Below are 12,309 nucleotides of genomic sequence, written 5' to 3' on the forward strand. Positions count from 1 at the left end.
TGCATATCTTAAGATTAAGGAGAGATAAATAGGTTTTTATTTTAATGTTTATTATTTTTTTCTTTTACTTTTCTTTTTTTTTGAGACAGAGCCTCAAGCTGTCACCCTGCGTAGAGTGCTGTGACGTCACAGCTCACAGCAACCTCAAACTCTTGGGCTTAAGCGATTCTTTTGCCTCAGCCTCCCAAGTAGCTGAGACTACAGGCACCCATCTCAATGCCTAGCTATTTTTCGGTTGTAGTTGTTGTTGTTTGGCAGGCCCAGTCTGGATTTGAACCTGCCAGCTCTGGTGTACGTGGCTGGTGCCTTAGCCATCTGAGCTATAGGCGCTGAGCCAATTTTTATTTTTTTAAGTGACAGGGTCTGGCTTTGTCACTGAGGCTGGGATTGGGTGACCCAATAGTAGTTCATTGCAACATCAAATTCCTGAGCTGAAAGAATCCTCCTGCCTCAGTCCCCCAAGTAGCTGAGACTATAGGCACACACCATCATAGCCTAATTTTTTAAAGTTTTTGTAGATCTTGCTATGTTTCCCAAGCTGGTCTCAAACTTCTGGCCTCTCCCCAAAGTGCTAGAATTAAAGGCATGAACCACTGCACCCAGCAGATGTGATTAGCTCTTTACTCTAAGGCTGAGACATTGACCAGTAGGTTTAGTTGATGATTTGAGAGGTGGGCATTATTTCACATGTAGAAAAAACTAAAATTTAGCCTGAGGAAGAACAAGACCCCGTCACTACTAAAAATAGAGAAATTAGCTGGGTGTTGTGGCACACAATTATAGTCCCAGCTACTTAAGAGGCTGAGGCAGGAGAATTGCTGGAGCCCAGGAGTTTGACGTTGCAGCGAGCTACTGCAATTGCTACTGCAAATTGCATTGCACTCTACCCAGGAAAGAAGAGCAAGACTGTCTCCAAAAGAAAAGAAATTATCAAAATCTTGTGGATAACAGTAGCTTCTATCTCTACCGAGAATTTAGCAGAAGTAACCCGTCCTAAATAACCATCCTCAGTAAATTATATCAGAGGGTATGAAGAGGAGTAAAGAAAATCATTTATGAAACACTCAACAGAACGCAAACAGGTTTTAGAATTTATACATGTGTATGTACTTACAGCTAAGCTCTGTACTGCATTTTGGAATGATCTGCTCTTTGCTGTCTTAACTGTGATAATATACAGGGTGGACACAAAGTTCGTGTGCAAGTTGTTATGTTAAACTATTTTAAATTGCACACGAACTTTATTCCACCCTGTATGTCCTTCACTATGGTAATGACTCTAGTTAGAATTATTATTTAAAGAGGCTCCTTCTTTAGGTCCAGTGTATAGAATAGACATTATTACCAATAGGGAAAGATGACAGTTTTTGCACATCTTACTACCTGTGGTATTTCTCAAAAAGTAGGAAATGGTGAACATCATGAAATGATGCAGACAGATCATGAGGATGAAGCTATTCTAAGGTATTTGGTGATCCTCATGAGACCACTTTCAGAAAAGTAGAGGGGACAGTTATCAATAATGAGATCATTGATGGGCAGTGGTGCAGATGATACGAAGAGTTAATAAATACTTCCTCAAAAGTAGGAGCACAGAGGGAGATCATACAATAAATATGGTATGAAGCCAAATTATAGCATTATATTCTAGATGATGAATTGTTCTTTCAGAGGCAATGAGAACCGTTGAACTTTTTTTTGGTGGTGCCAGTTGTATAATCAGCATACCACTTAGAAAGAGTAATGTCAAGGCCATATTCAAGAGAAATGAAGAGAGGTCAATTGTCCTGTATTGTAGAATTTCATTATTAGTGATTGGAAGCAATCAGACATTGGAGAAAAGCAAGATTGATGAGATGCTGACAATAGTGCAGTAAATCTCTGAAAAAGGTACATTGGGAATAGAGAGATAATTGAATTTTTGTACTCATGTAAAATTTCTCATGCACATGATTAATGTATAAGCACACAGGTAATGGTATTTAGTAGGCTGAGGGAAATATGACTATTTTGATTAGGGAAAAATTAAGGGATGAATTAAGTGCTTGCTCAGATTCAACTAGCATTTGTATGCAAGAGATACTACTAGACCCTTCCTCACATACTGCCTCTCACATAGTGGTCAACATTTGGGGAGAGCATAATAAGACCAAACAGAAAGCCACCCATTAGGAGAAGAAAATAAGGCAATATTTTAAATAATGTTTTTATTTATGTACTAAAGGAAAAATTAAAAACTGAGGAATAAAAAAGGAGAAGTTTGAGAATTTGGAGAACTACCAGGAGTATTTAGTGCTACTAATGACTTTTATAATAGTATCATCATGGCTAAGGCTAACACCAATCGAGTTCTTGCTATGTGTCAAATAGTGTTCTAAGTTCTTTGTCCATTGTCACATTTGAGGCCAGAACTATTATTACTCAATTTAACAGATGAGTAAATTGATATTGTATAATGATACAGGCAACTTGTGTAAGGTTAGGGTAAGTGGGAGGGTAAGTGGTTGAGTCAAGTTCAAACCCAGCAGCTTGACTTGTGATTCTTCATCTTTAGCCAATATGTTTCACCTTTCTCTCCAGATCATTAAACATAAGAAGAAAAACAAACAAGTTTAAACAAACTGCATAATACCCAAGTTTAGATTTGGAAAGATTAACCTGATTGAATTTTTATTTTAAATTCTTGTTCTTTATTACCTTGTAGAGAAAATTTCACTTGTCTTCAAGGTCAGCCTCCATTTCAACAGAAAATGTTTGAGATTAGTATAATTCCTAAGTTTGTATCCTTAAAAGTATCAAAGTACCAGCAATTTTTGTTAAGTCATTTCATTACATGGCAATAAATAAAAATATTGTCATTGAGAATTATAGTTTACTTCAAAACTCAATACCATGCTGTTTATTTCAATTGTTTTTTTTTTGTTTTGTTTGTTTGTTTGTTTGTTTTTGCAGTTTTTGGCCGGGGCTGGGTTTGAACCCCCCACCTCCAGCATATGGGGCCGGCGCCCTACCCCATTGAGCCACAGGTACCGCGCCCATGCTGTTTATTTATTTCATGATTTTTAAGCACATTTCTATTGTAGAACTCAAGTTAGTTAAGTAGATTCCCTCTTGTAGCTATGACCGGCACCCGAAATGTGTGACATACACCCATACATTGTTCCCATTCAGTGGGAGCACCCCAAACTCCCCTCCCCTCTCTTCCCTCCCGTATTTCCCCTCCCCCCAATTTAAATTGAAATGAATTTTTTTCCTCTGTGGGCATAAATTAGATTGTCTACTGGTTTCATATAGTATTGAGTATGTTGGATATTTACTTTTCCATTCTGAGAAGAATGTGTTTCAGCCCCTTCCAGGTTAATACAAAAATGTAAAGTCACCATTTTTATTGCTGAACAGTTTTCCAGTTATTTTTGAAATCCAAATTTGAGGCTGGAAGATTAGCTGTAACAGATATATCTAAAAGCACCTAGGGTAAAGATAATGAGATGAAAATCATGAAAGGAAGCAAAACCACAGGAGATAGATTTGGGAGGTATGATACATTAAACCCGTAGCAGTTCCAGAAGGTTAAAGAAGGAAAGGAGTAGGGAGAGGAAATAAGAGAGGGAGAAAGATATTCTAAAGATCTCATTTTAATTAATATTGGAGGAAAGAAGAAAGGAAATAGAACACGTTGGCAGGGGATATCATTGACATCTTATTTTAAAATAAGAATTAGAGAATTGTGTCACTAGAAAAGGGATGGTAACCAGGAACAGCATAGTAGGACTGGCAGGTTAATAAGGCGGTAAAGAAATGAATGCCTCTTAAACCAATAAAAATGAAAAATTTAAAGAGTTGCCTCTTTTTGCTGATGACATGATTGTAAACCTAGAAAATCCAAGACATTTAGGCAAAAAAAAACAAACAAACAATAGAAGGTAGTAAGATGGCTGCATGCAACAGACAAAAATCAGTCACTTTTCTCTGGTTTAGCATGTTTCCATTCTGAGGCATTTCTTCCCATGTGCAAATTAGGAAGCATGTCTCTTTACTTTCTGATACTTCTCTCCTTAAATTTTTAGGTGCTATAGCATACATTTTCCCTTCTTGATTAAAGCCCAAACTAAATTTGAGGCTACATGATTAAATAATATTAACGATTTGGGTATGAAAACAGTTCTAGGGATAGCTCTGTGTGAACTTTATACTCCATGAAACTGTGTAAAATGGCAAGATGATCTTTAGTTTCTCACATTTGTGTCATTACTCTATTGCCAGAATGTCTCTTTTGACTTCAAAATTATTTTCGTCCAGTTTTGTGCTTCAGGTAACTCCTGGGTCATCCTTGCACAGGAAATTGATGGATGGAGGAAATCACTCAGTGGTGTCTGAATTTTTCTTACTGGGATTCACCTGTTCTTGGAAGATTCAGATTCTCCTTTTTCTGTTTTTCACAATGTTTTATGTAGCAAGTATGCTGGGAAACCTTCTCATAGTGCTCACAATTATTGCAGACCATCATTTACATTCCCCAATGTACTTCCTGCTGGCAAATCTCTCCTTCATTGATACTGGTGTTTCCAGTATTGCAACCCCGAAGATGATTTACGACCTTTTCAGAAAACATAAGGTTATTTCCTTGAAAGGGTGCATTACTCAGATGTTCTTTATTCACACTGTTGGGGGCACAGAGATGGTACTGCTCATAGTCATGGCCTATGACCGATACGTTGCTATCTGTAAGCCCCTCCACTACCTGACCATCATGAGCTTAAGAATGTGCATTTCTCTTATGACTGTTGCTTGGACAATCGGACTCATCCACTCTTTGGCCCAACTGGCTTTTGTTGTTAACTTACCCTTTTGTGGTCCCAACAAAATGGACAGCTTTTATTGTGATTTTCCTCGGTTCATCAAACTTGCATGTATAGACACATATAAACTGGAGTTTCTGGTCACTGCCAACAGTGGCTTCATTTCCATGGGCACCTTCTTCATCTTGATTGTGTCTTACATCTTCATCTTGGTCACAATTCGTAAACGCTCTTCAAGTGGTTCATCCAAGGCCCTCTCCACCCTCTCGGCTCACATCACTGTCGTGGTCTTCTTCTTTGGTCCTTGCATTATTGTCTATGTGTGGCCATTTCCCACCTTACCCATAGATAAATTTTTAGCTATCTTTGATGCCCTTATCACTCCTTTTATGAATCCTGTCATCTATACATTTAGAAATAAGGACATGAAGGTGGCAATGAGGAGACTTTTTGTTAAGGCCCTAAGTTTCAAGAAGAATTTTTTTATGCACAGTCCAAGAAATTCTGATTCATCTTGAGTATTCTTGGCAAATAATCTCTTTCATTAAAAATTTCACAAAACTTTTCAGTTTAGTTAATGTTTTCAGTATATACTATGACATCTCTCCTCAAGTACTCTGTTCTGTTCTGATCAGTTCTTCACAAGAAACCCCTGTTTTAAGGATCCTAAAAATATTGAGAAGTGAATTCAGCCATGGAATGTAGTGCCCTTGCTTATTATGAGTGAAGACTTCACTGATGGTGATTGCTCAGATTTCACATACTTAGTGTGTTTCTCATTAATACAAAATATTGGACACTCTTCTCTTTAGCAATGATTCTCAAAGGCATATCTCTTCTAACCTGCTTATGTCCCTACGTTTCTGCCCTCTGAGTTTCTCACAGTCTACATACCTGGAGGAATAAAGAAAATGAGGATAATTGCCTAGAAAGCTATAGTATTTGAGGCTTTGACGTCATAATTTATTCACCCACACTCAGATATGATTAGTACTAAGATTTTTAAATATAGTCAGAATCAGAAAGTGAAATTTGGGGAAAATCATAGAGAGACAATTCAGGAAACATTAATATTATTAAGCAATAAAATGTTTTGAGATAAGATAATGTAAATGTGTATAACAATAATTTTTTACCCAAATTCTTTCCTAAACAATAATCATCATTTTCATATGGCAAAAAGAAAATGTGAACATCTAATAATTTTAAGTAGATTAAATATTTTTGAGCTAAAAAGAGGAAATGGAAACAATGGTTTATGAATAAATAAATAAAGTACAAAAGATTTCTATTTTATGTGAACCAGGTTTATAAGTAAATAAAAAGCAAATACAAAGTGCAGAAACTTTTAAAAATTACAAAATTAACTATAAATGAGGATATTTAAAGACATAATTAAGATACATTTCATACATTAAGTTTTGCATGTGATAAAGTTGTTATATACAATTATTTTAAATATAAATACATTACTCAAAAATAGTATAAAGAACTATTCAAAAAGAGTATCTTACTGTTCTCTCTGAGGTACCAAATAAATAGGAGCAAGTGTCATGTGAACACACTATCATTTGAGTGTGGATTAAACAATCTGTTAGGAAACTGTCCTACACTCTCTGCCTGAGCTCCAGAATGACCTGTAGCAATCCTAGTAGTGACAGCAAGAGACTATTAGTAAAAGATTAATTTCAAGGATGAAATTAATATTTCTGACAGATCTTTACCCTCTCCCTTACACAAATTTGCCACTGAATTTCAGCAAAAAGATTAGAGCCTCTTGAACTTGAGGATAGCTATACTGGCACTCCTTCTGTAGTCCTTACTGTTTTATGTATTTAAAAAATTCATATTAAGTGTTGTGTGCCTCTGAAATAGCCTCCCAAAATTCTAACACAGTCTTGACTTCTTTCTTGAAGTCAAGAAAAACCCCAGACAACAGAACTTGAAAGCACATTCCACATACAACTTTTATTAAACTTGTCGCTTTCCCCTTAGAAACTGAGTTCTTCTGCCCACATTTCTCACCTAGATTGGTGATTCCATTCAGTTTTTTCAAGCGGGAATCCTGGAGACACCTAGACTTAACTCCCACCCTCTAGAATTTTGTCTATTCTTCTTTTGTAACATAAGAATATACATATTCAAATATAAATTTGTCCTTTTCTCGTCCTTTTCAGTGTCAATGACATAGTTCAAGTCCTCTCATTCCTCACCTCCTAATTGGTCTGGGCATTGACTCTCCCCTTCCACACTTTTGGTGAGAATATAAATTAGTACAGACATTATAGTAAACAGTATGATAGTCCCTTAAAATATTAAAAATGGAACTACTGTATGTTCCAGCAATCCCATGGCTGGGTATTTATCCAAGGAATGAAATCACTGCATTGAAAAAATATCTGCACTCCCACGTTCACTGCAACATTAATCACAACTGCCAAGATATGGAATGAATCTAAGTGTCCATTGACAGATTAATGGATAAATAAAATGTGGCATATGTACAGAGGGTGCCAAAGAAAGTCTACACATTTTAAGAAACTATATTATATTTGTAATACTTAAATCTCGTTTGACTTCTGCAATATAAGGTGCTCAAGGTGACTTGTATTCATCTTTTGTTATCAGTATACATTATTATAATTTTAATAGTATTTTTCTCAAAATGTGTATACATTTTTTGGCCCCCTCTGTCTATATGGGTGTGTGTGTGCACGGGTGGACGCACAATTGTCTGTTCAATCAATTTGAATTAAAATAATGACAGTTCTGTAATACGTCCACTTAAATATAAAACATACGACGCTTAGGGTTTTTTAATTCTTGGTTTAGTGTTAAATACATAATTAGTAGATATTATGAGGATAATTTTAAATAAAATTAAATATTACATATTGAAACATTTGTCCTGGCAAGCGTCTATGTTTGTGCATGTGTGCGTGCATGTACGTGTGTGTCACTTTGCTCAGGAGTGTCTGTGTCTTTGGATCTTCTTAATAAATTTGTTCATTTTTCCTACTTTATAAATAACATTTACTAACTTTGAGAAGGTATAAATAGGATGTGTGTGGTAGTACGGCATAGTATTTAAGATGCTCATGAGCTCTGCTGGTCTACTAAAATGATTGCATGAGACAATTCTGAGTTACCTTCAAGAACTCTCAGTGAAACAGAAAGTTAGTTATATTGTTTAAACATTATAATTAATGTAGGTGAATGAAAGTATACTAGAAGTAATAGTGACCAAGAACTACGACCATGCAAAGTAATAGGATCTGATTTTGCTTATCAGAGGGAAAAGGGTAGCCTCACCCTAAAATAAAACAACTGGATATTTCAGAATGTGAAAGAGGATAGAAAAGGCAAAGCCCAATGTCTAGAAAGTTGTAGATGGTTCAGGAAGTAAACTCTACTTGTTTTAGTTACATCTATGCACATAACTTCAAATATGTGCCTGTAAAGAAGCAATAATATATTAAAATTTTGGCAATGTTTGCAATTTCTTTTATTACAAAAAAGAAACTCGGTGACTCTATCCTTGTTGTTTGCCTGTTTCCACTCTGCTCACGCTTCACATCTGAGGCCTCAAGACCAAACACACACAAGCTCATCAAGACATGAAACCTGCAGAGTACACATTTTATCAGAAATCAGGAGAGCAATTTAAGAGGCACAGCAGTGATGGGAGGTTAGAAAGAGAAAGAGCATGGGGTGAAAGGAACTGGGAGAGAAGAGAGGAGTGAATGGGAAAAAGGAGAAGGAAGAAAGCCTAAGAGAGGAAAAGAGAAAAAAACCTTCCTAGACCAGAGAGCATACTCTGGCTGAGGAAAAAGGAAGAGGGGGAAAGGGAAATAAAAACTGAATGTGTTTGAGTAGCATAATGTTGACCATGGAGAAAAATCATAAAGTATTCTCAATTCTCTCTTGGTATTCAAAAAAATAGCTCACACAGCTTCTATCCCAAAACATGCATCCTTTAGATTCATGTATGTGAATGCTTTTCAAAGATGCTATCTCCATGCACAGCTCAGACAGAAACCAAAAAGGTGGGTAGAAAGTGGGCAAGCTCCAGGATACAGTAACAGGACCCAGTTCAGTCTCCCTTTGTGAATGCACATTGCATGCCGCCAAAACTTTCTGTATATGAAACGGACCCCTATTAGAGATTTTCCTCTTCAAGAGAGCCTTAAAGAAGTATGCTTTCTTGTACTTATAAGAATTATTTCACATAAATATTATTCCTTAAGAATTTCAGATCAAAGTTATTATAATCTTTGATTTTTAAATATTTTTAATGTAATTCCTTCTCTCTTTCCTTTTTCTTTTCTTTTTTTTTTTTTTTTTTTTAGAGACAGAGTCTCACTTTGTCACCCTCAGTAGAATGCCATGGCATCACAGCTCACAGCAACCTCCAGCTCTTAGGCTTGGGAAATTCTCTTGCGTCAGCCTCCCAAGTAGCTGGGACTACAGGTGCCCACCACAACTCCCAGCTATTTTTTGTTGCAGTTTGGCCCAGGCTGGGTGTGAACTCGCCAGCCTCAGTATAGGGGGCTGGTGCCTTCTCTCTTTTCTTAAGTTAATATCTTTTCCTGCTAAGTGAAGACAAAATAGACCCAATTTAAGTGTGAATAATAAATCCAATTAGGACAAAAAGAGACTTCTCTCTGAACTTGACCAGCAGCAATGACTTTGAATAGTCAATGAGGACACTCTCAAGACAAGAAATCACTTATGAGATCTTCCTGGAATTCACTAGCTGTCTGCATACTTTCCTCATTGCCACCTTCATTTCTTGATTCCTGAATGTGTAGATGATAGGATTCAGAAGAGGAGTGAGAACTTCATCAAAGAGGGCCAGAAACTTATCCAGGTGTATGGAAGGAGATGGACACGTATAAAAGAATATCAAAGGACCAAAGAACAAGACTACCACAGTGACGTGAGCTGAAAGTGTGGACATAGCCTTGGATGAACCAGCTGAAGAGTGTTTCTGAACGGTGAGAATGATGACAATGTAGGAAATGATCAATATAAAGAAGGAGCCCACAGAGATGAATCCACTGTTGGCTGTGACCATGAATTCCAGCCAGTAGGTGTTTGTGCAGGCAAGTTTGATAAACCGAGGAAGGTCACAGTAAAAGCTGTCCAACACATTAGGACCACAGAAGGGTAAGTTTACCACAAAAGCCAACTGAACCATGGAGTGGATGAGGCCAGTCATCCAGGCAGCCACTAAAAAGAAGATGCACACTCGTGGGCTCATGATGGCCAGGTAGTGGAGAGGCTTACATATGGCCATGTATCTGTCAAAGGCCATGGCTATGAGTAGAACCATCTCCACCCCATCAATGACATGGATGAAAAAGATCTGAGCAATGCAGCCTCCAAAGGAGATGGCTTTGCGCTTTCTGAAAAGGTCATAAATCATCCTGGGGGAAGTGACAGAAGAAACACCCAGGTCAATGAAGGAGAGGTTGGCCAACAGAAAGTACATGGGGGAGTGTAGGTGAGGGTCAGAGGTCACAGTGAACATGATGAGAGAGTTTCCCGTCACGCTTGCCACATAAAACACAGAGCAGAACACAAACAGGAGCAGCTGGGTCTCCCAGGAGTTGGTGAGTCCCAGGAACACAAACTCTGACACCACAGAGTGATTGGCTCCATCCATTGACTGTGCGGGCTTACTGCCTGAAGGAGAACGGGAGAAAATATAAATTAGAATAACCGTATTAAGTATTAATAAACCAAAAGGAGAGAAGTTAAAATAATGAAAGCATAATTCCATTTCAGCCTTAAAACCAACCAAATACACAACTGATACATGAAAACTTTTCAACATCACTGATTATCATAGAAATGCCAATTTAAATGACAATGAGATATCATCTCATACCTTTTAGAATACCTATTATCAAAAAGACAAAAAGTAACAAGTGTCGGCAAGGCTGTGGAATAAGGGAACTCTTGTCCACTGTGGGTGAAAATGGTAAATTTGCATAGCCATTATGAAACATAGTGTGAAGGTTCTCAAGAAATTAAAACTAAAACTGGCACGTGATCCAGAAATCCCACTCTGAGTACGTATGGGAAGGAATTGGAATCAGTGTTCTCAAAGTGATATCTGCACTCCTCTGTTCATTGCAGCATTATTCACAAGAGCTAAGATGTGGGAACAACCTCAGTGTACACTAATAGGTGAATGGATAGAGGAAATAAGGCAGGAAAGGGAGCACGTATACACATATACAATGGGATACCCTCCAGCCTTAAGAAAGAAGGAAATCCTGTCATTTACAACAACATGGATAATGCTAAGTAAAATAAGACAAACATAGAAAGACAAATTCTTAAGATCTCATTCATATATGTAAAATTAGGAAAGATATAAAATTGTATGTCCAATCAATTTGAATTACAACAAGGACAGTTCTGCAGTATGTCTATTTAAACATAGATCTAAGACGCTTAGTTTTTTTAATTCTTGGATTAGTGTTAAAACAGTTAAATATAGCAATCAGTGGGTGTTATTAGATTATTTTAAATAAGACAAAATATTAAGTATTGAAACTGTTTCCTGAGGAGTGTCTATGTTTGTGCATGTGTGTATGTGTTGTGCACATGCTTGTCTGTGTCACTTCACCTATACCTTTAGGGAGTACCTGTATCTTTGGATCCTGCTAGTAAATGTGTTCATTTTTGTTGCTTTAAGACTAACATTTAAAGGAATGCAGGAGCGGAGAGAGGGAACGAGGGAGGAGGAAGAGCAGGTCATGGTGTATGGTGGGACATAACTATAAGATGGGAGGTGGGACACAATTATAAGATGGACTGCACCTAACAAATGCAATCAGTGTAACCTGGTACCCTCAATGATTCCCCAACAATTAAAATAAAATAAAATAAAAATTTCTTCCAGCTTACTGACTGAACAAATCCCCCCCCCCAAAAAAAAATACATAAATAAAAATTTTTGCAAATTAAAAAAAAAACTAACATTTAATGGCCAGGAACAGCGCCTGTAATCCTAGATCTCTGGGAGACTGAGGCAGGTGGATCACCTGAGCTTAGGAGTTTTATACCAGCCTGAGCAAGAGCAAGACCCCATCTCTACTAAAAATTGAAAAAACAGCCGGGTGTAATGGCAGGCACCTGTAGTTCCAGCTGCTTGGGAGGCTGAGGCAAGAAGGATCTCTTGAGCCCAAGAGTTTGAGATTGCTGGGATAGCAAGTTTGAGATTGGGATAGACTCTGTCTCAATGAAAAGATAAAATACTAACATTTAATGTCTTTGAGAAAGTATAAATAGCATGAATGTGGTGGTAGAGTGTTGTATTAAGATGTCAAAAGCTCTGCTGATCTACTAAAACGATTGCATGAGACAGACAGCTCTAAGTTACCTTCAAGACTTAAACATTATAATTAATGTATTAATGTAAGTGAATGAAATTATACTAGAAGTAACAGTGACAAAGAAATATGACCATGCAAAGTAATAAGATCTGATTTGGGTC

The 12,309-nt window shown here is 37.2% G+C and overlaps 2 protein-coding genes across 2 annotated transcripts; one reads left to right on the plus strand and one right to left on the minus strand.

Moving 5' to 3' along the window:
• The first annotated feature begins 4,345 nt into the window (after positions 1 to 4,345).
• LOC128588660 (olfactory receptor 4F3/4F16/4F29-like) lies at positions 4,346 to 5,317 on the plus strand. The gene has a single exon (XM_053595536.1). It carries the CDS (start codon positions 4,346 to 4,348, stop codon positions 5,315 to 5,317), a length of 972 nt encoding a protein of 323 aa, XP_053451511.1.
• Positions 5,318 to 9,528: 4,211 nt separating this feature from the next.
• Positions 9,529 to 10,467, minus strand: LOC128588290 (olfactory receptor 4F3/4F16/4F29-like). The gene has a single exon (XM_053595024.1). The coding sequence runs from the start codon at positions 10,465 to 10,467 to the stop codon at positions 9,529 to 9,531; it is 939 nt and encodes a 312-aa protein (XP_053450999.1).
• Between the last annotated feature and the right edge of the window lie 1,842 nt (positions 10,468 to 12,309).

This window comes from Nycticebus coucang, chromosome 6, assembly GCF_027406575.1.
Source record: "Nycticebus coucang isolate mNycCou1 chromosome 6, mNycCou1.pri, whole genome shotgun sequence".
In the NCBI taxonomy this organism is placed as follows: Eukaryota; Metazoa; Chordata; class Mammalia; order Primates; family Lorisidae; genus Nycticebus; species Nycticebus coucang.